The sequence below is a fragment of the Meleagris gallopavo genome, chromosome 3, assembly GCF_905368555.1.
Source record: "Meleagris gallopavo chromosome 3, MGAL_WU_HG_1.1, whole genome shotgun sequence".
NCBI lineage: Eukaryota > Metazoa > Chordata > Aves > Galliformes > Phasianidae > Meleagris > Meleagris gallopavo.
In genome coordinates, this window is record NC_139406.1 from 47,877,803 (window position 1) to 47,898,589 (window position 20,787).

General features: G+C 37.8%; 1 protein-coding gene across 14 annotated transcripts in view; it reads left to right on the forward strand.

The window, feature by feature from the left end:
- The window catches only part of GREB1L (GREB1 like retinoic acid receptor coactivator), a 128,355-nt gene that overhangs the window by 51,443 nt on the left and 56,125 nt on the right, over positions 1 to 20,787 (forward strand). For 9 of the 14 annotated variants that reach the window (XR_014882453.1, XM_085220857.1, XM_085220859.1 and 6 more), the window contains 3 exons: positions 4,147 to 4,250; positions 17,928 to 18,099; positions 18,300 to 18,497. Coding sequence is in view for 13 of the 14 variants with exons in the window: in XM_085220857.1 (XP_085076983.1) it covers positions 17,931 to 18,099; positions 18,300 to 18,497 (367 nt within the window). In the remaining variant the exon portion in view is untranslated. The remainder of the gene's footprint in view (positions 1 to 4,146; positions 4,251 to 17,927; positions 18,100 to 18,299; positions 18,498 to 20,787) is intronic. The other 5 variants (XM_085220861.1, XM_085220863.1, XM_085220862.1 and 2 more) reach the window with 2 other exon arrangements.

Below are 20,787 nucleotides of genomic sequence, written 5' to 3' on the forward strand. Positions count from 1 at the left end.
TTATTCTGTGTTAATATTAAATTGTATTAGAACTATTTTTATAAAAAAACTTTAAAAAATAGTTTCAATTGAAGAATGTTATACTCATCAAACGAGACATTTTCAAAGCAGCCTGGTGTAAATATGTCAACGCAAGTAGTTGTGTTACTCTTCACAACTGCTTAGGTCAGGCCGGTGTCCTTTGCCTGATCTGTTGCATAGAAAGTTGGACTCCAAGAACATGTTTTACACCTTGTCCTTTCTTGCAAGAGATTTATAAAGTCAGAGGAATTACTCAGAGCTCCATATTGTAGTTTTGACCTTTTACCTTTCTCTTGGTCTCGTTTACCTAAAAAGATGGACTGCATATTAACTATAAACACTTCTCTCTACTGTGATAAATATTTGGAGTTACAACATGTAAAGATTATCTCTATGATAAGATGGCTATCTGAGTAGGGTAGCATATATTTTGCTGCTTTTGGTCTATACTTGATGCCAAGACCTCAAAGTATTCAGAATACAATTTCAGAGCGATGTGGACTGATCAGGCTGGGCAGTGAGATAGAAAGTAGAGTCTTTTGTGCAGCTGTTTAAGTCATGTCCCAGTATGACAGAGGTTCCTACATTTAAGTTTTTCCCAACCGAGTGGGACGTTATCAAACCTTTTGGTGCAGGGATAATTCAGTGGCTCAGAGTGGGAGAGCAACTGTGAGTTAGAATGCGCCCCTGTTGTTGGGATGCTTCCACAGTTTCTGTTCAAAAAGGACCAAATGTAGCTGATGTTATTTATTTATTTTTTGCAGTTGATATGCAGAGAGACTAACTCAAGTCCTGTCAAAAAATATGGCTGCAGAAGTGCGTATTGCAGTTTTCCCCAGACCTTACATTACACAGAAAACTTTTGGTTAATAGACCTCCTATGCTTTGTGTTACAGCTCTAGCTTTTATGTCCATTAACCTCATGTGCTGTCAATCTCATGTACTGTAATGACGGTTATTTCCTGTAGTGTTTGAAAACCGATCATGAGATGCTGTTTAAAGCTTTCCTGAGAGAGAAGTAGGTTTCTCTGCATGCCACTATAGATGAAGGGATTCTCAGAATTTGTGTCATCACTTTTACTAGGGATGACTAGATACTAGATGCTAATATGCCCTCCTCTTTGTTGAGAAAGAGATTTACAGAACCACCCAGAACTGCTTCTCTCCCACTCAGAAGTCTGTTTGCACCAACTGGATAAAAGACTTCGGGTGCATTTTGAAGCAGAAATTTTTGCTTCAATCTGATTAGATGTGTGAGTTTTAGTTGCAAAATATATCACTCTAATTTTAAAAATTAGTAATAATTTAAATAATATGTGCTCAAATGTCAAAACAGACTTTGCAAATTACAGATTCATCAAGCAGCTGCGATGTTGAAGTAACGTAACTCCCATTAGACTATTTGTTCATCAAGTACACTGGCTTGTACTGTGATTATGAATTCTTGTAGAACTTAACTGAGCAACAGCTGGTCTGTTTACTTCTGTGCCATGTTCCTGAAACTGTTTCCAAACGCCTTCTAAATTTTGTAGGAATTTTTCAACAGTTTTTATACCAAATATCTCTATTCTTTCATTTTGATCACAGGTAAATTTCACAAAATCCTTCCATAGGTTGCTAGGATAAAGAAAGTAAAAAGGCCATCAATGCCACTAACTACAGCTGCAACAAAACACATACTCTTTTTGGCCTTTGATTGTGTCAGATTCCTTTTCTTTGCAATTGTTTTTTTTTTTTTTTTTTTTTTTTTCCACTTGAGAGAGGTTTATGGTGCCATGTCCTTCAGGACAGCCCTGTCTTAGGGTTGAAGTTGTATTTCTCTCTGAGTTCCTAGAGATGATGTTATCTTTTGTTCCCTTAGCAGCGTGGTCATTCCTAAGAGCATCTGTCACTTGGGGCATTGTAAGATGGATGAGTCTCAAGTGAACTGCTGGTTGAAGCAAATGGTGAAAATAAGAGAAGCTGAGGGGGCTGGGGTCTTCAGAAGGGACAGACAACAAGGAAGCTCTGTTAGAAATCAAAAGTAAGCCAGGCGGTAGTGGAAGGAAGAGCCAAGATGGATCACACCCCATGAGTCTTGGAAACTAAGACTGAAGACTGATGTGTGCTGAAAAGACCTGTCTTGGTGAAAATGCCATAGGTTTTCTTCCTATTTGCAAATAAAGGTGGATCTGAAGGGTACGATCTGAACATCATGTGAAGAAATTCTATTTTTGCATCATGCTCTAAGGCTAAGAAAAATCAATGCTGCTGTTAACCAGCAGAAGGGTTGCCAATTTTTTTTGCATTTCTTAAATAGTATGTGAAATCTTTCAATACCAAGTGTGTCTGTAACAACAGAAAATCAAAGCTGAGCTTATTAGTAGATTTGCTTCTGGAAAAACAGGAAACTTGAAATTCTTGGCACTTTGGCTTTCAAAGGGTGCTTAATGTTTTAAACAGTTTCAGTACAGTATCTCTGATGCAGCCTAACTAACTAGTTCAGTTAGACATTGTAATGGAAAGAAAGTGGTGTAAAAAAACAAAACAAAACAACAACAGCATATCCCAAGTCCCCCCAAAACTGCCCCCAACATGCTAACAAGTGAAGCCAGAGCTCCAAATGGAGCAGAGGTCTGTGTCTGCAAAAGCAGCTGGCTGCAAACAAAAGGCACAGCCCAGTGCGTGTCAAGGTTTGGGAAGGGTCTGGGAGGATCTCGACTTGAAAAATTATTTTGTCACACTATTGGCATTGGTCCATAAGGGGAAGCACTGGTTGAAAGGCGAAGAAATTAAGATGATTAGAAGCTTTAAAGCTTCACAAATGGTAGAGTATCTCTCTTCTCAATGGATGTAAATAATAGATGAAAGACTAAGGGTGACAACAAAGGATCAGGGCGTTTAAGAGAATGTGTGCAGCCTGAATAGCGGTCTGTGGCCTAGGGCCAAAGGTCTTAGCTTTGAGTGTAATTAGAAGAAAATACAAAAATGTCATTACTAGCAGGTGAAATGTTCAGCACGTGTCCGAAAAATAGCAATTTCAGACCCAGGAGCTGCTGGAATTGGATTACTGCCGTTCTGCCATCATTAAAGTCATCGCAGAGTACTCTGGTTTGGTCAGGAGCTGAGCATGTTAACCTCGTTGGCCATCTGTGGTAGATCTGCTGCTGGCCTAGCAGGGATGTAGGGCACGAGTAGAGCTGTGTACATGTCTTCGCCCAGAACACAATTCCAAACAAAAACATTTCCTTGGTAAGAGGTAAAGGCTAGAATTGCTTTCCTCAATAGTCTGATTTCTAAAAACAGGAGAAGGAAGAAGTTAAAGCTTTTTCACTTTGCATTTTAAACCCTGGGTTCCGAACTACAGGCATACATCTTGAAGAGTTGTATTCATTCTGTTCTTGACAGCAGGTCTAAAGGTGTAGTAGCAGCTTTAAGCCCAAAATCCTGTTTGTGAGCAAGAAGACAGATTCCTTGAAATCTTTTTACAAAATATTAAGAAGTCAAACCAGCTTGTATGCCTAAAAGTCTTGTCAGAATCCCACTGATGATAACTTAATGCTTTTCCTGATGTTAATTACTGTTCTGTACAGCCCTAAGTATTTTAGGTACTGTTCTGCTCACTACTTGCTCTACCATTGTTTTCATTCTTTTGGGTATTTCAGGTGTATTCTCTTTTATGAATTGTAATTTCTATTATAAATCCTTTCACTTAAATGCCTTTGTGGGATGTCAAGTAGGAGAGAAATCAACAAATTCTGACTTCATTTTGAAAACTGATCTCTACTTCAGAATAGATAATCAACCTCCCATTTAGTTGGCTTTTTTTTTAAATGAGGAGTCAAATAATTATATCTACGTTATCATTTCTTTTTGATGTTTTTGTAACAGTTAAATGTTTCATATTGATGAGGTAGGTTCCTAATGTTGCATATGGTGACTTCAGCACCAAAAATATACAATATAGCGACAGACTTGGACGACTTCTCTGGTAGAATGCACAGAAAAAAGCAGTGCAGATTTAACCGAGTATGCCCTGTTCCAGGTGTGAATAGGCAGGTTTTGTTGGGTTGTTATAAAATACATGCTGGCATAAATCATTCTAATGTGTTTGTTTTTTTTTTTTTCTCCCTTTTTATTTTTCAGGCGGTTAGGAGTTTTAAACAGTTTCGCAGCAAGACTTCACAAACTCTTAGCTGCATCCTTTAATCATGACTGCATTTCAGATAGGCTAAAAGGAATCTGAGAAGGTACTGTACTCCTCTTTCCTAATAGAGAATATGTGGGATGTTTGTGTTTAATGTTTGAGGTTTCAAATACACTGACTACATTTTAAGAATGCTGTAGACAGTAGATTTCTATTTTGTTTTGCTTTGATCATGTATATATCTTAAGTTCTCCGGAGAGGTCTAATATACGCTTCCATTTTTTTCTTACATATTCACTGTGAGGTCAACTTTGTTATTTAATGGCAGTTCTTTTGAAGCTGTAACAATTTTCTTCTGATATTGTACTTAGAAGTGCTGCAAATACCTAAGCTACTAGCTAAATATGAGTTTTATGCACTTGGAGAGTGGGTGTTTGTTTGTTTGTCCTCTCAAAGGGCTTAAAACAAATGGGAAGAAGAATGCTGATCTTTGTCATGATCAGGATAGATTTGTGCTTCCAACTGAGATTCTCACAAGTGTTTTTTCTGACTTCTTAAAGGGGGAGGCTTGACTCAGTACACAGTATTGGGCTTGCATAGTTTCTTGTTGCATTTAAATAGCCAGTGTACCCAGAAGGCTGAAGATGCTTTATGACCTCTTGCATCCCTGGGGCAAGGGCAGTGTGGAGGCCTAGCAGAGCGAGGGGGTCATTGCCACCACCTACGTCCCGAGTGGCTCCCGCAGGGTCCCAAAACCTGCCTGCAGGAAGGCTTTACTTGGCAACATCTGGATCGTGGTAGAAGTCAGTAAGGGGGGAACCTCCAGCGTTTTGCTTCCCTGGGTGCCTGGAAGATGCAACACTCGCCTCCTTGATGGGGGGGAGGCAGATTCTGTGGCCCTGAAGTTAGGCCTAAACAATTGCGGAGGTCAAAGGACAGCTGAGTGCGGTCAATGAGACACCCTGGGGTGTATTTTGTTACTTAGTAAAAGGAGCAGCATCCTAAAACCCTAAAGGATTCTCTTGAAAATCTGTGTTGTGAAAAGGTTTTATGAGTCTGATGGCAAAAAGTGCTGATTTAGCTAAGGAATGCTTTCTTTTGTCTAAATGAAAGGCTAATCCTTACCAAATGTTGGCAGCTATTATAGTGCGGTCAGTGCGGGTCTGAAAGGACAGTTCGAGTAGAAGTGTACTTTGGTATCCCAAATGTTTATCATTTTATTGGTTCTATAACTGAAAAGGTTCCTGAACTTTCACCTTTTGATCCTAAAATTTATATGTCATAATCGAAAAGTACGAAGTAAAACCCATCAGTTAGAAATTAAAAGACTGCTTCTTAAGGAGCTGTCCTGTCCCAGTCACTCTGTGTCTCCTCAAAGATTTGCTTTAGATTATCAGGATACAGCCTCGTTTAAATTATAACTTTTTAATCTCTTAACACTTACTAATTGGTTGAAAATATGAGGGTTTTTTTTGCTGCTCTTGAGCAATTTTAGTTGCTCATGTTGTAATGATTGCAGTGAGTTTTAAAGGATCCTTTTTGAGTAATTAATTCCAATAATTTATTTAGCATTATCTTTCTTCAAATTGACAGATTATTAACGTTTAACATTTGTCACAGAAACAGATAAGAAATCAATGTCAAGAACCAAGACCTCGTAAGTAACAAGAAAGGAAATGCAATAGCAGCTGTCTTTGCAAGAAAGGTGGTGGGGGAAGGAGCATGTATGTGGCTGAAAAGGTTTAGTGCTTTTTGTTTCCCTTTGGAAAGGGGGGTGGCCGTGGGCCACAACCCAAGATCTCAGACTCCTTGGCCCTACTGTCTTACATAAACAGTCATTGTCAAATTAGGAAGAAAAAGATACTTGGGAGCCAGTGCTAGCGTTTTTAAAGTAACTAACATGGTGGTTTGTCATGATCTTTAAAAGAATACCATAAGAAGAGTAAAGAAGAATAAACTGCATAATTTTCAAGGGAAAAAAAAAAAAACGAGCAAAGATGTTGACAATTTTGTATTTGATTTTTTTTTCCTTTTTTTGGGGGGAAGTAACTTGATTGCAAATTATGGCTCTCGGAAGAGCTTAATTTTTAAACTCTTCAAAAATGCTATTTACAGATGCTTAGCATTTGTTTATGTCAAGGTTAAGGCACCTTTAAACAAATAAAGTTGTGAATGAATAAAGCTACTAAAATACAAATCACCAATTAAACACAGAAGATATTTGTATAGCATTCAAGTTGCTACAAAACTGACACATATTCTGAATTTCTTTTGATAACCCCATCAAATCATCAGGAAATGATAGCATGTGTGTTTGAATGGTACACAGGGGAGTGGATAGATTGGGTAGGGATGGAAGGTAAAGCCTTAACTTTGACTTTCTAGGCCTTAGCTTAATTATTTTGCAATAAGGCAATGACAGATGAAGAAAGAATTAATGATTTATTTATCCATGAGACTTGACTGGCTTTTGCCATAGGAACTTGGTGGGATGTCTGTTCACAGCTTTATAAATACGAATATCTCATTTTTTATATGTGTCTATATGAAATGAAGAGATATTTAATATCAGCGTTAATAATAAAACACTTTGGGGAGTATATATGTGAGCTGGAAAACTTAGTTTTAAGATCCTATACTTTCGTTAGTTAAGATATATAACATGGAAGTACATGCATTATTAAGATTTTTTTCATCTGCTGTTCTGTAGAGAATTGCTCTTTATCTTACTAAAATGTTTATCTTTTTTTTTTTTTTTTTTAAACCCAAAAAAGATTTTAGCCCACAGTAAGTATTTTGCATATAGTACTTTTGCAGCAGTCAGAGAAAAGTAGAATATAAATACTGGGAGGGCTATTTTCTTCATACTGAATGTCAATATTCACTGGAAATTTTATATAAGTGCCTTCAAGAGTGCATAGAACCAGTAAATTTTTTGTATTACCAACTCACTAAACAATAATAGCAACTTTGGGAATCAAAATTGCCTCTGATAGCGTGTTTATGTTGCAGGTAAATTAAGCCCAGCTTGTAAACATTCTTAAGACTTTTCTTTTTGGGAGAAAAACAAGTAGGAAGCACATCTGATGCCTCCAGTAAATAATAATTTTAGTATCATTTTTTCTCCTTCTAGGACATAAAGACCCCATACACAATGTGTCAGAACAAGTAACGAATTGCATTACAGAACAAATATGAGCAGCAGAATTATGAAACTCTTCTTTTGCTATTGGATGCTAATATGTAATTATTGATTTTTGCATCTTTTAGGTAAAGATTAAGGTTTTTCTTTGTCAGATCTAAATGATGTTATATAAATGCCCAGAAATAGGTACATCCCTCAAACACCTATTGGGATTCCGAAGAGAAGCCTCAATGGCAATTTTCTGTTTAGATATATCCCTTCAAATGACAAAACTGTTCTTTTTAGATACATCCCTTGGATATGATGATGTTAATGTTTTGTTCCATTGATTACCTGTTTGTGGAAATTTTCATTTTACTGAAAGGCTGGATGTTGCAGAAGGCCTAGCAGTGATGTGCATCTTTGATCTCAAACAGGGACTGCCTCTGGTAATTTCAGAGATGCTTGACAGAGCTTTGTTTATTTTACAGAAGAATTCATGGTATTCTGGGAAGGGGAGAAAGTAGTCAACTTTGACACATGATAAACACATGTTTCGGGGAAGGAAAAAGAATTCTACAAAACACTCCACAATTTGAAGTTCATTTCCAACAAGATTCTGTGTGAGGCGTTTGTCTTTTTAATAGAAATTCTATCAGTGATATAAGCAGTCTCAGCAGGCTGCAAAAAATGTCCATACAATATTTAACTTAAGATTGTGTGTTTAAAGTGATCACTGTGGTTTTGACCTATGCAAGGTTTGTGTCTGTTCAGTGTTTGCTTTTTTAAGAGAAATGGCTGTGAAAGCAGCTTGCTTTATTATTTGTTTGCCTCTGCATTACTAGTTAAAAGAGGCTGCAAAAAAAAGATACTACATACGTCTCTCAACCTGTAGACAGCATGGGAGCTTCAGATTAGAAAATAATTGCTTGTTCCTTTTTAAAAACATATTCTGAGTTATCACGAGGAGAAATGAAACCACTTTGACCTATTCAAAAACCCAATAGTTCCCAATAGTTTTGGGAAGATTTGCACAGGAATGTGCTCTGAGAACTTCTGAGAAACATCCTGACACAGCCTCCCCACAACAGAAGAGAGGCTCCTTTCCACCTTTGCTGGTTCAGCAAGGATAACGCTTTTTTGGACTAGCCTTGTTTTCAATCTGGGCATTAGGGAAAAAAAGAGACTTTTTTTTTTTTTTTAAAGAGGATTGTAACCTATAACCCATGTATGCATTTTTATATAAATGCTTTAGTGAAGGCAGTTTGATTTCTCAAGACGTTATTTATTAGTCCTTGATTTATTTGAACTTTTTAATCTAGAAATCTGTGTTCTGGATTTGTTTAATAATCTGAAAGAGAGAAAGAAGCAAAACTTAGTGCTCTTGGCAGGATTATACATTTTATGGATGAAGGAGATGTGGGAAACAGAGCTCATGAGGTTCTCGGCTGCTAAGTATCCTGGTTTGTGCCACATCACAGCCATGCTCTAGCTGTGGAGCCCATCTGGTTTTCAAGGTGCTAACCCCAGTAAAAGAACAATCCTGAGGTGGCTTTCTGGTTGCGTACTTGAGAAACTGCCACACGATGACTGCAGTTCTGCTGGCTTCAAGGGGTAAAAATGAGCTGCTTGCAGCAAAAGAAGGGATGAAGCTTACAAAAGTCCTCCTGCAGAGCTTCAGTTTTAGTCTTTTACAGCTGTCACAAATCAGAACAGGCATGATGTTCCTGAAGAATCAAATTGTCTCTGTTTGGAAATTTCCAATAGCCAATGAAACCTGTATTACCATTATGCTTCGTACTGGAATTTTCTTATTTTTATTTTTGGTGTCAGTTAGTACATATTGTTGGAATTAAGACTGTCTCTGCAAGATGCATAGAAATTATTTTCTATTGCTTGGCAGTAAACAGTGTTCCTGGTTTCTTTATTTAGCAGTTAACATGTGAGTGGGGAAAAGCCTATATGAATTTTTAGTAGGCATTTTAATGCCTATACCCTAGAATTCAATGTTGAGATGTTTCAAAACAGATTATGTTTTATGGTACAGAGTACTAACGATCTAATTTATGTATATGTTTTGCTAATCCACAGTGCGAAGTCCTACTTCATAGTCATACTGAAAACAGTAATACAACACTAAGCAGATTAATATGTACTTACAGGACCAAGGACTTAAGACAGACCAAGAAAACTGGTATAGAGCATATGTGCCAAAAAAAAAAAAAAAAAAAAAAAAAAGAATATGAGTTAAGAAAAAACTGAGTAAATGTAAAGGTTCAAAACAAGCTGGATATTAGCAGTTTCACATGGTGATTTTTGTTAGTCCAGTAGTGTTGAAGAGTTGATCACAAACTTTACTGATAAGGCCTTCAAATGATGTTTGGGGCTATAGGTGAAGCACTCAGCTTCTCACAGTCAGGCCAACTTAGCCTAATAGACAGCCATGAAGTCCATTTTTACTAGCAATGCAAGTTGAAATGCCACCATTAATGCTTCATTTTCTGTCATTGCACATCTCCTTTGAAACACTGGTAGCTTTCCCTTCCACTTTCTCAGAAGCAACGTCTCAGGAAAAAAAACCCAAAAATGAATTCCTGAAACTAAACAATTTAGAAATCGCTATTAATGCTAAAATTCTTGACAAATATGGATTTGTCTTTCCTTTTTACTTTTTTACTTGGAAATATATATCAAGACTCTTCACTGAGTTTTCAAGTCATGGAAATTTAAAAAATATATGTTAAAGTATATATGTATATCTAAATGGGGTATTATTAGACAGTGTTCCATTGTAATAACCATTAAATCTACATTAAAACTTAAGGTTTAAGTTAGCTAACTGATGTGACTGAGAAGATTTAAGTTTACATAGATTAATGTAAACTATGTTAAAACGTCACGTCTGCAGTAGTTCTAATTAGTTTGTTTTACTTAGCAATCACTAAATGTATTTTAGCTAGTAGCTTACTATCAGAATATGTTTTGTCACTGAATGCCTGCATATCTGTATGCATGAAAACTATGTATATATTTAAAAAACAAACAAACAAACAAAACACCGCAATGAAAATCTCTAGGCCTGGAAATAGACACCAGTTTTGATTATATGATTTTGGGAACTTATTTGAGATCAGTGAAACAACTCAGTTTTGCTACATCACTCTATAGTTATTTAAATCCTTTTTATGTTAATTACGTTCTTTAGTTTCATCTGCTGAGGTGTTAGTAGTGGTACCTCAAAGTTTTCAAACATATAATGTTCCTGATTGTGCTAAGACGCAAAGTTTTTGGGAGCCTCAATTCATGTCTGCAACTAATTGCTAAATCAGAATTACACAGCCAAATATGCCTTGATCTTAGAGCTGAGATTAAGCACCATTACTGATTTAGTTGTATTGCACTGGCATTAATAATGTGGTTAATAGCCCTACTGATTTAGGGGAAAGGCCATAAATGGTGAAAACTGAGTAGGAGTAGGCTTGTTTTAAGGAGGCAAGATGAGATTTTCGGAAGTGCTCCTTGGTGATTTCCTTGTGCTGCCTCTGCAATCAGTGTGAGCACATCCTTTGCTTTAAATTGAAGAAGTATTTCAACATTACCAAAAACTAAAAATGAAAAGCTAGATTTTTATGATGATTTTTTTTTTTCCTGAAGGCTTTTCCATTTAAATAAGAGGAAAATGTACTCTTTCTGTTGAAGGTACATAGAAATGTTCTGTTCCCTGTGTACATGGTGGAAGATCCCAGTAGCATAAAAGGATTTGCTCCAGCTTTCACAACTTAATTTTAAAAACCTCGGAAAATCTTCACAGTAACTTCAGTGCTGATTTCATAGAATCATTTAATGGACTCAAAGAAGATTTGCAGTCAGAATGGGTTAAATCAACATAATCAACTTCTGGAAGCTTCTGTTTCATGAAGAACATAAGTCTATTTGTGTAAAGCTCAGGTTCCACTGTATAATCTTCTCATTCTTATATGGTTATATATTACTAAAGTTTTATATTACTGGCAAGTTAGTTTTTTATTAATTCTTCTACTCTTTTTTTGCCCTTATGTTCAAATTTTTTGTCTTCTTTTTGCACTCTTCCACAAACCTATATTGAAGAACTTTCTGTGAAACACCAAAGAAAAAACATGAATCAATGAGAAAAGAATTAAAATCATTTAAATTATTTATTATTTACTTAATTTAAATTATTATAAACACAAACCACAGTTTGTTTATGGTTTCTAAGTAGGTTTGTTTTTCCTCAGTAGTCCATCAGAGGAAAATGTTTGGGGAGTTTGCTTTTGGGTGTATATGTGAACAACTTGGGGGGCTGAGGGTGTAAAAGAGGCAGTAAAAGTTTGTGTATGCATGCAAGTGGTGACAGGACACACAGTGTTTATTTGTAGATGAGGATTTACATGCATAGGAGGTTCTTTGCACATGAGGCTGCATGCGTATGGCAGCCATCAAAAGATGTTCCTTGTTTCAGAGCAGCTTGCTAGATGTTGCGGTTTTGCTCCATTGGTGTTCTAGCCTTTTTATAATACTTTCAGTAATTTTTATGTGTGCAGGTAGGCATCCACTGCCTTAAATGCTTATGGCATAGTGTCACTTGTTCACAGATACTAGCCTCTCATGATTATTGTGTATTGTGCAATCACTGTGGGTGAACTTCCATAAATTAAGTAGTCAAATGTTTTCTTTCATCTGTTGCATCTGTTTACTGAGGAAATGGCGTCAAAGGTAGTTTGGTACTTGCTCAATCCTTAAATCATCTCAAATCTCACAAGAGGAACGTGATCAGCATCCCCAGCTTTCCTCTGTTTGTGCCATGTGAGCTCAGACTACCTGGGATTCGGCGTCTGGTTTCTGAGTTGGAGCCATGGCCTGGAGGAAAGTAAATCCAGCCCAAGCTCTGTGTAGTTCAACTCACAAAGCCTCGTGTGGGAATCTGGCCAAATGGTTTTCAGCTCCAGATGGGACTAAGGAGGACCCACTGCTGTCAGTTTGACACAGATTGACTCTAACCACACACTGAACTTTGAAATAGTACTTGAAAACTTCAGACTTGCCAAAGATTACATCTAAAGATTCTGGGAAGGCTTTTGCAGGGCATTTGAAAAATGAAGGAAAATGCAGGATGTTGAGCAATAAACTGCCGAGCTCATAACTTAAAACTACTGAATGATGATTTTGTAAAACTTGAGCTTAACTTTGAGAGACTTCTGTAGCACAGCACCTCACAATGTATTCTGAGTTTGATTGCAGCTGTAAACTCCTCTTGATGTGCGCTAATAATGTTAAAAAGAATTAGAGACATTCAGAGTTTTAAATAGGTGATCGAGTTTCAGATTTTGTTTCTTGGTTATTTTCCTTTTTTGGCCTCAGTGCTGCATCACTGAGTTTTCTGAGCTGGGTGCGAATTTTACCTTTAGCATGTTTATTATTTTGTGAGCTGTGCCTGAAGAGTATGAGGACGTCTGATGCAGTGAGGCTATAGCAGCCATTTGGGATTTGCTTTCTGTTCTTGTGGAATAGCTTTCTTATCTGCATCTGGTGAAGGAATTTTCCAAATCCCATGTAATCTGGTTCAGTACTCCAACTACAGAGAGTACTCCGTACTCTAACGGAGTAAGAAGAAGGAAAATCTTGTCAGGAAAAGTAAGTGTTCTTCGTCTTTCACATTCTTCATTTGGAGGTGGTAGTGGATATAGGATGTTATCAATATTTTCTTCAAAGTAAATGAAAAATTGTAAAAGAGCCCCACTATAGACAGTCAGTATTATCAAATCGTTCATTTTTTTTTTCTGGAAGGCTTTGTGAATTGTCTTGTCACTCACCAGATAAAACTGTAAACTCTTTTGCAGTTGAGCTTGAATAACCCCAACACAGACAAAAGCAGGGTGAGAATCTCAGGATCTTGAAAGGACTGTGGGGGTAAAAGGGATCTTACAAAGGCTGTGAGATAAGGTACCTGTTAATGAGAACACTGTCTTGCATTCTTGTATTGGCTCCCATATTCAGTCTTCCCTACTTGTTGCTATGGTTGATGCTGGTATATACTTCTGTCAACGTAATCTACACTTTTAATTAACAAATATATTTGTTACTGGTTTTATTAGCTGTCATCCTTTCTGCTTGTATGCATGTTTGTGATAGATCCTAATGATGCCTTAGTGGAAAAACTGTGACTCCCAGAACATCAGTAAGGCTGATGCAAATAACAGAAAATGCTCAATGTACCTGAAGCACCCAGCTCCCAAATGATTTTACAGTATAAATAAATCTTTGCCTAAGATGACCCTTCAAGATACAGAAGCTTTGTGGGGCCTGACAGTACCTTTGTCAAGGAGCTTGTTTTCCTTTCCTTTGAAGAGAAACTTTTCTGTGGGGTTAGGCCAGATCAAAAGTCAGATTATGTGTTTTGGAGAATACAATTACATCATTAGGTTAAACACAAAGTAAGGACTTGATAGAGCTGACTTAATGGAGGGTGTTTGCATCAGATTCATCATTCGCTATCAGGTAATTGTGAAATTGCTTTAAGCCATAACAACAACAGTCACCCCCCTCCCTCATCCTCCAGTTCAGTTCCTCTCCTTTAAAGTCTCTGGGGTCATGACCCACCTGGAGGCCAGATATGTGCTATCTGGTGTACTGAATGATCTGATTATATTTTTACTCGTAAAGCCTTCAGCTCAATATGTAAATCTGCACCAGAGAATTGCTGGGTAATGGTCTACTTTCCAAAAAAGTTCTACTTTTTTTTTTTTTTCTTAGTGTGTGGGAGGGGTATGTGCAGGACCAGAGTGATGTATTTTTCTGATTGGAATAAGTTTGTAATGTTTGCAGTGCTCAGATATTGCCAGTCTGCTGGAGCTGTAAAGAAGCTAGGCCCTGCTGCTTTTGGAACATGCAGTGTCCTATTTGTGTGCAGATCTTTTGACTGTACAGAACTGAATTATTTGCTTGAATTGATACGACTTTATTGCAAATTCAGCCTCTGTGGTTGAAAGAAGCATTCAGATTTGTCTGTGTCCTTTACTGCAGTGCTAAAATCATCTTTGTAATCTTTAGTTACTTCCGTCTGCCTTTACGGAGTCACCTGTCAGTCCTAGTATTGTTTTCTACAGTAAACATCTATAGTTCAATTCCAACCAAAACTTGCAGCATTAGTACCCCAATTCAGACTGCAGAGCTCTCTAACTCCAGCAAATGCCCCTTAATCCTCCAGCTCAGTGTTGGCTACTGCAAAGAAGGCGTGAAATAGTCTCAGTAAATCAGCTTTGAAGCAGCACAGCAGTAGTGGAGATACTTAGGATGTATAGGGTAGGAGTCATGATGACTTAGTGTCAGGATCTTTACAGAGAAGCACCCTGAGAGTGATAGAGGTGGGAGGTACAGGTCGTTTGAATGTCAGGAAGTTCTCTTCTTAGGTTTTGCTGCAAATTTCATTTTGAAGTTGTTCCATTTTAATTGTCTTGTGTCTCTTAATAAGTGTTTTAGGGACATGCCTGCGTAGAATGGCAAAGTTGGTGAAATAGAAGGGATGTCTGAACCTTCTTCCTTGGCGGAGTAATGAGAAAGTGTAGAGAAAAATCTTACTACACATACATACTCAGCATAATACACATAACAACGCTCTGTTACTATATACAGTTTGAAACAGCTAAGGATCGACTGGGCAACAGACTTCTGCAGAGATTTTAAAACAAAAGGCAATTTCTAAATCACGGTATCCAGTGGTGTGAATTAATAAGGCTGAAATCTAGGAATTTAACCAGGTCTGTGCTAAACTAGCTGCAGTTAGTGTGCATGGAAAGAAGTAAGTGCCCCCAGATTAAACCTCTTGTACATTAGAGACCCCTGAGTGTTTTTTTAAACCAATGTGGAAATATAGGGTAAACATTTTTTGGAAAACTTTTTAAATAATGATCATTAATTTGTGTTAAATCACTCGTTTTGGTCAATTTTTGATGCAGACACAGCAGGTACATGTTCTAATGACATAAATATTTTTTGCTCCTTTTTCTCTCCCTTCCAATTCCACCTTTTTATTTTTCCTCCAGGCTGCCGCATCCTCGGAGCCCCTTCACAGACACTTAAAGCAGACAATGCTATGCTGCAGCTCTGCCACTGCTACCATTGACAAAGTCAGGAGGAAAATGAAATGCTTTCTAATTGCACCAAGCACTCAGGGTAGATTCGAAAACAGAAACACAAAGGCAGTAATGGTCTGAATCAGTGCCCTTGGCTTTTGGTCAGCTGGATCAGAAGATTGGATGGGTGAGCTGTGTGCTGTGGGAAGGCCTCTCCAGCCCTCTCCCTTGCAGAGGGGAAGCCTCCTTCTCCTCCTGCCCCTCCTCTCCCCGGCTCCCTTGAACTCCCTGTGAGGCCCAGCTGCCCTAATGGCCTGGGGCAGTGTTAGGACATCAGCTGCCCAGCTCTGGCTTGCTGGCACTGGGCTCCCTGGGGCCTAGCCTGCCCTGCTGCAGCCAGGCCTGTGACTTGGTGCTGCTCCCTCCACCCCCTTCCTTCCCCCCCCCAGTTCTTCATCCTTCTCCCTCCAAGTCTTGAGAGGAGCCTTCCTTTTGCTCCATTGCTCCATTTTGTGCCTTGAGGAGACCAATTCCTAAGCCTCCCTCTACTGGATGTTTCCAAGGTCCTTGGAATCTTGCTTTGTTTTCTCACATCAAGCTGGAATGGTCCTCCAGTAATGTTAACCCACCATTTTCAAATTAATCCATGACAGTTGTCCTCCACAAGCAGGTCTTTTCTGCATAGATCCCATGAAGAAAAATTAAATTAAAAATACACTTTTACCTTCAAGCATATGGCATTTTATTAATATTTTTCTCTCAAAAAAAGGCATAAACAATATACATCACATAGATTATGGAGAAAACAGAGTATGAAGTGACTTCAGATAGTGCCCTCTGGGAAGTGGAAATTTTTTTTATTATTAAATGTTGATTCGCTTTTATTATGGTAGTGTATGTTTATACACACTCCCTGATGTTTTTTAATTTAATGAAAGCTTAGGAAAAAAAAATTATCTTTGCATTGTCTTCGTTTTGGGTAAAGAAATGCTGTTGTCCCCAGATTTGTTAGAAGATTCAGTTTGAATATTGAGAGAAATTTATTCTCAGAAAGAGTGGTGATGCAGTGGCACAGGTTGCCCAGGGAGGTGGTACAGTCACTGTTTCTAAAGCTGTTCGAGAACAGTGTGATGTGGCAGCGAGGGATGTGGGGATGGGCTGATGGATGAACTAGGTGATCTTAGTGGTCTTTCCAGCCTTAATGACTCTATGTGGAATTGTTTACCCAGAGTTGTACAAAGTTTGAACAGCTGACTATGCCTCTCATCCATCTGAGGTGAATAATTAGATAAACTTCATCCCTGAGTCTTATGGTAGGACAGAAATATTTTTCAATGCTGGGAGCTCTGAAACACTACTATAAGCAGCTATCGTCATTGTTGCCCTTCTACAGATGGTGCTGAAAACCTTAAGCAACCCAATAATCAACTAGTTGTAGATTTTCTAAATGCCTACTTATCTTAATGGCTGAGATCTTATTCTGGTCATGGGACTAGGTGACATCTAGTGAAGGAAATTACAAAGATAATATAAGTGTTTGTACTTTTTACTATTGATTTAACAGAGGAAAAGTAACCTTTGTTGAAACAAAATTTTCTGAAAATGCAGTCTCCTATTTTGAATAGTAGAAAATGTTACATCTTAATTTTTTTGGAGTAAATGTTACATAGCGTGATGACCCAGCAAAGTGGAAGATTTCATATTTCATTGAGTCTGTCCTAGCTAGTTGCAAACCTTTCCATGGCCATCCTGTTAGTAGATGTTTACTGATTCCTAATGCTGAGGGAACAAATACAAGTGGCTGTGGGGTGAATAATGTTGCCCAAGGAGAAGTGATGATCTAAAGGTCTATTTGTGCTTAATATTTCATAAAGTTCATAAATTAATCATCGTTATAAACGTGAATGTTAACTGTCAAAATAGACAATTTAGAAGATTGTTAACACTATAGCAGTGTAAAGCATAATTTAAAATCACTTCACAGCATTTGCAAAAGGCTCCTAAAAGAGAGCTGACTTCCACACAATTTCAGTTAGTATTAGCAAAAGCAAAATTTCAAGTTACTGGATGTCTATATACGATTTTTTTGTTTGTTTCTTTTGTTTTGTTTTTTGCAAATGATGGCATACTCCCAAGTTAAATAATGTTAAAGTAGTTCAGTAACTAGTGATGAAAGCCAGACTTGACGTTTTTCAATTTCCTTTGTTGTGTTCATTTCTATAGTCTATTTTGAAAATCCTAAAAATGACAATAGTAATGATTTTCTCTTCTTCCTCTCCCCCCCCAACAAAACTCTACACCAGAGGGGTTCTTGAGTTTTTTGAGAAGGAAACCTATGCGCAAAACACAAAGCAGTTGTGCTAAAACTGTAACTGAAACAAGAGTATGCATGGAGTACCAAATACTTAGAAATGTAATGCTACTCAGAGCACAGTATTATTACTAACTTGATGTCTCTGCCAATGTCAGGCATGGTGGATATTAAGAAGACCTCACGTGATATTTGTAAAAGATCTGTGTATGCACCTTCCCTTGTGCTTATCAACCATTTTCTTTGCATTTTTAGATCATGGGGAATTCATACGCAGGACAACTAAAATCTGCTCGTTTTGAAGAAGCTCTTCATAACTCCATAGAAGCTTCTCTGAGATGTAGTAGCGTTGTCCCACGGCCAATCTTCTCACAGCTGTACCTGGATCCTGACCAGCCACCTTTCTTGCCGGAAGGTAACCATGAAAGTATGGCACATTTCAATTGTTGTTTTTCTGAAAAAAGGGTGGGATGCATTTCATTAAATAACAAAAAGCGGTACTGCTGTTCATTGTGTGACACAAAATCTGAATTTCAAGCCTTATTGAGGAGGGAGAATAGTATACTGTTTTTTTTAAAGGGGATAGTCACAAATGAAATTTTTGTTTTGTATTTTATTCTTGCTCAGATGTGAAGCCAAAGGTGGAAGAGTTGGATAAAGAATTAGTACATCGCTTTTCGCAAAATGGAAATTCGGACTTTTCTACTAACCAAACTGTTAATGAAATGGAAGATGAAGAGGAGGATGAAGACATGTCAGATTCAAGCAGTCCACCAATTCCATATTCACAAAAACCTGCCCCAGAAGGGTCTTGCACTACTGATGGTTGGTGTACTTTCTTTTACCTGTGAGATCTTTAAAAGCAGTTCTCAGTAAAATGCATTATCTCTGAACGTAGAAACACTTGAGCAAGGAGATCTCGAATTAACTGTTCATAGTCAAAGTCTTAGATCTAAGATAGCATAGAGTAAGAGGACTTTTTTTTTTTTTTTTTTTTTTTCTCCTTAGGACATAAAATGAAATGTGTTACTTGAAAACAGTTCCTAAGATTCACTGTAGCACTTTGTTAGTTTCTGGAAGTCCCTTATTTTCTTTACTAATCGCTGATTTACTGTCCTCAAAGAAATTTTTTGAGTTAACATTGATATGGCTGGTTCCCAGTCTATCCCTAAAACCTTGGCGGAGTGCTTAGACATTGAGGTGTATCAGAAACTTTGGCAACACTGGATTTTGTTGCTTCCATGGGCAGAAGGAAGAGTTGGAAGGAGAATGTGGGGAAGAGACTTATTGTTTGTTCTGCGACAAGGAGGATAAGAGGGACATTAGTGCAACCTTGTCTGTTCTCTCTTCCCAACCTGCGCACTTGTTATTGGTTGCTTACCTTGAGCAATCCTGATTGTTGTTCAAGGTGATCGAAATTGCTGACACTACTATTCTTGTTTTCTTTTAAATGTGTGAATGAAACAGACGGATCATTATGAATATACCTGTTGGACTTTTATTTTTTTCTTTCTGAATGTAGTTCATTTAAGCATTTACTCTCCATGACAATGTACCTCCAGTTCCCTTTAATACAAATAATAGAAAGACTGGCACTATGGGAAGTTCTTTGCTTACCAGAACAAGAACTGATATGGCATCTAAATATATTAAAGATTAAACACTAAGAAGGAAGAAGAGAAGGTCATGCCAGCAGGACGCTGTAGCTAAAAGTGGGATGAGAGAGGCAATTGAATTGAGCAACGAGGCTGGTGAGGTATCTGGCGCACAGGCCTTATGAGGAATGGTTGAGGGAATAGGGATTGTTCACTCTGAAGAAGAGGAGGCTCATGGGAGACCTCATCACTCTGTACAGCTGCCTGAAAGGAGGTTGTGACCAGGTGGGGATTGGCCTCTTCACCTGTGTGACTTGCAATAGAATTAGAGGGAGTGGCCTCAAGTTGCACCAAGGGAAGTTCAGGTTGAATATTAGGAAAAAAAATTTCCTGGCTGCTCAGAGAGGTGATTGAGTTGCTGTCTCTGGCAGTGTTCAAGAAATGTTTAGATGTTTTGTTAAGGGACATGCCTTAGTGGAGAAATACTAGTGGTAGGTGGATGGTTGGACTGATGACCTTAGAGGTTTTCTCCAACCTTGGTGATTCTATGATCTACGCAAAATGCAAATTTTTCCGTGTTCATCAATGCTGCCTCTACTCAGGACTGCTTCATTGCTGCCTGATGTGTGCACTGCAAGGAGATGCTCGCTGACAAGTGCTCGACGACATAGTGTGTGTAGCTATATGCTCATGTATTCATGTAATATTGTACATTCTGGAAGACCTTACATAGGCAGCTCTGTGTTTTGAGTTTTATCTAAAAGTCGTCTATGGTCAGCGTACATTAGAAGAAAGTTTCCTGTCTTACATTCTCCCAAATTTTAGGGTTGTTCATTACCCTTTGTTAACTTAGCTGTTTTGAATTTACAAAATCTTCTCTCTTCAGTGTTTTCAGTATTTAAGAGTATATTCTGTTTGTGTCTGGAAAATGAAAGGAAAATATATATATTTAAGATTACCGATGATCTGTAAGAACAGTTTTATTTGTCTTTAAAATCCCTGGTTTTGTTTAAAACATTCACTCTGCTAGTTGTATTTCAGTGAGCTATTAATCAGATAGCTCATCTTTCTTTTCATGAATATGCCCTTCCAGGGACTTAAGATACCACCGCTGTCATTGTTTACATTCCTTATCTTAGTTATTTAATTACAAAGATAAATAATATTAGGTAAATGTTAAAGAATACTGGTAGACTAATTGAAGTCACTGTGGCTGTTTGGATGCTTTAAACTGAGCATATGCTTCACTGCATATCCAAGAGCAATATCTTGGTACCAGAACCCACAGTTCATAGTTCCTCTTGCTGTAAAACCCATCTCCCACGTTTTAGCACAGATGGGGTGAAATCTTTCTCCCTTTTAAGGTATTTGTACTGTTTGCTTTTCCTGAATTCAGGATCTATGCTGTTGTCATTAGATTATTTTCTGTCATGACCTGTTCTTTTACTCAGATGGCTGAGTTGTCAGTCGCATGCACGCAGAAAGCACTCATTGTCTTTTTTCATCGGTAAAAATAAGTG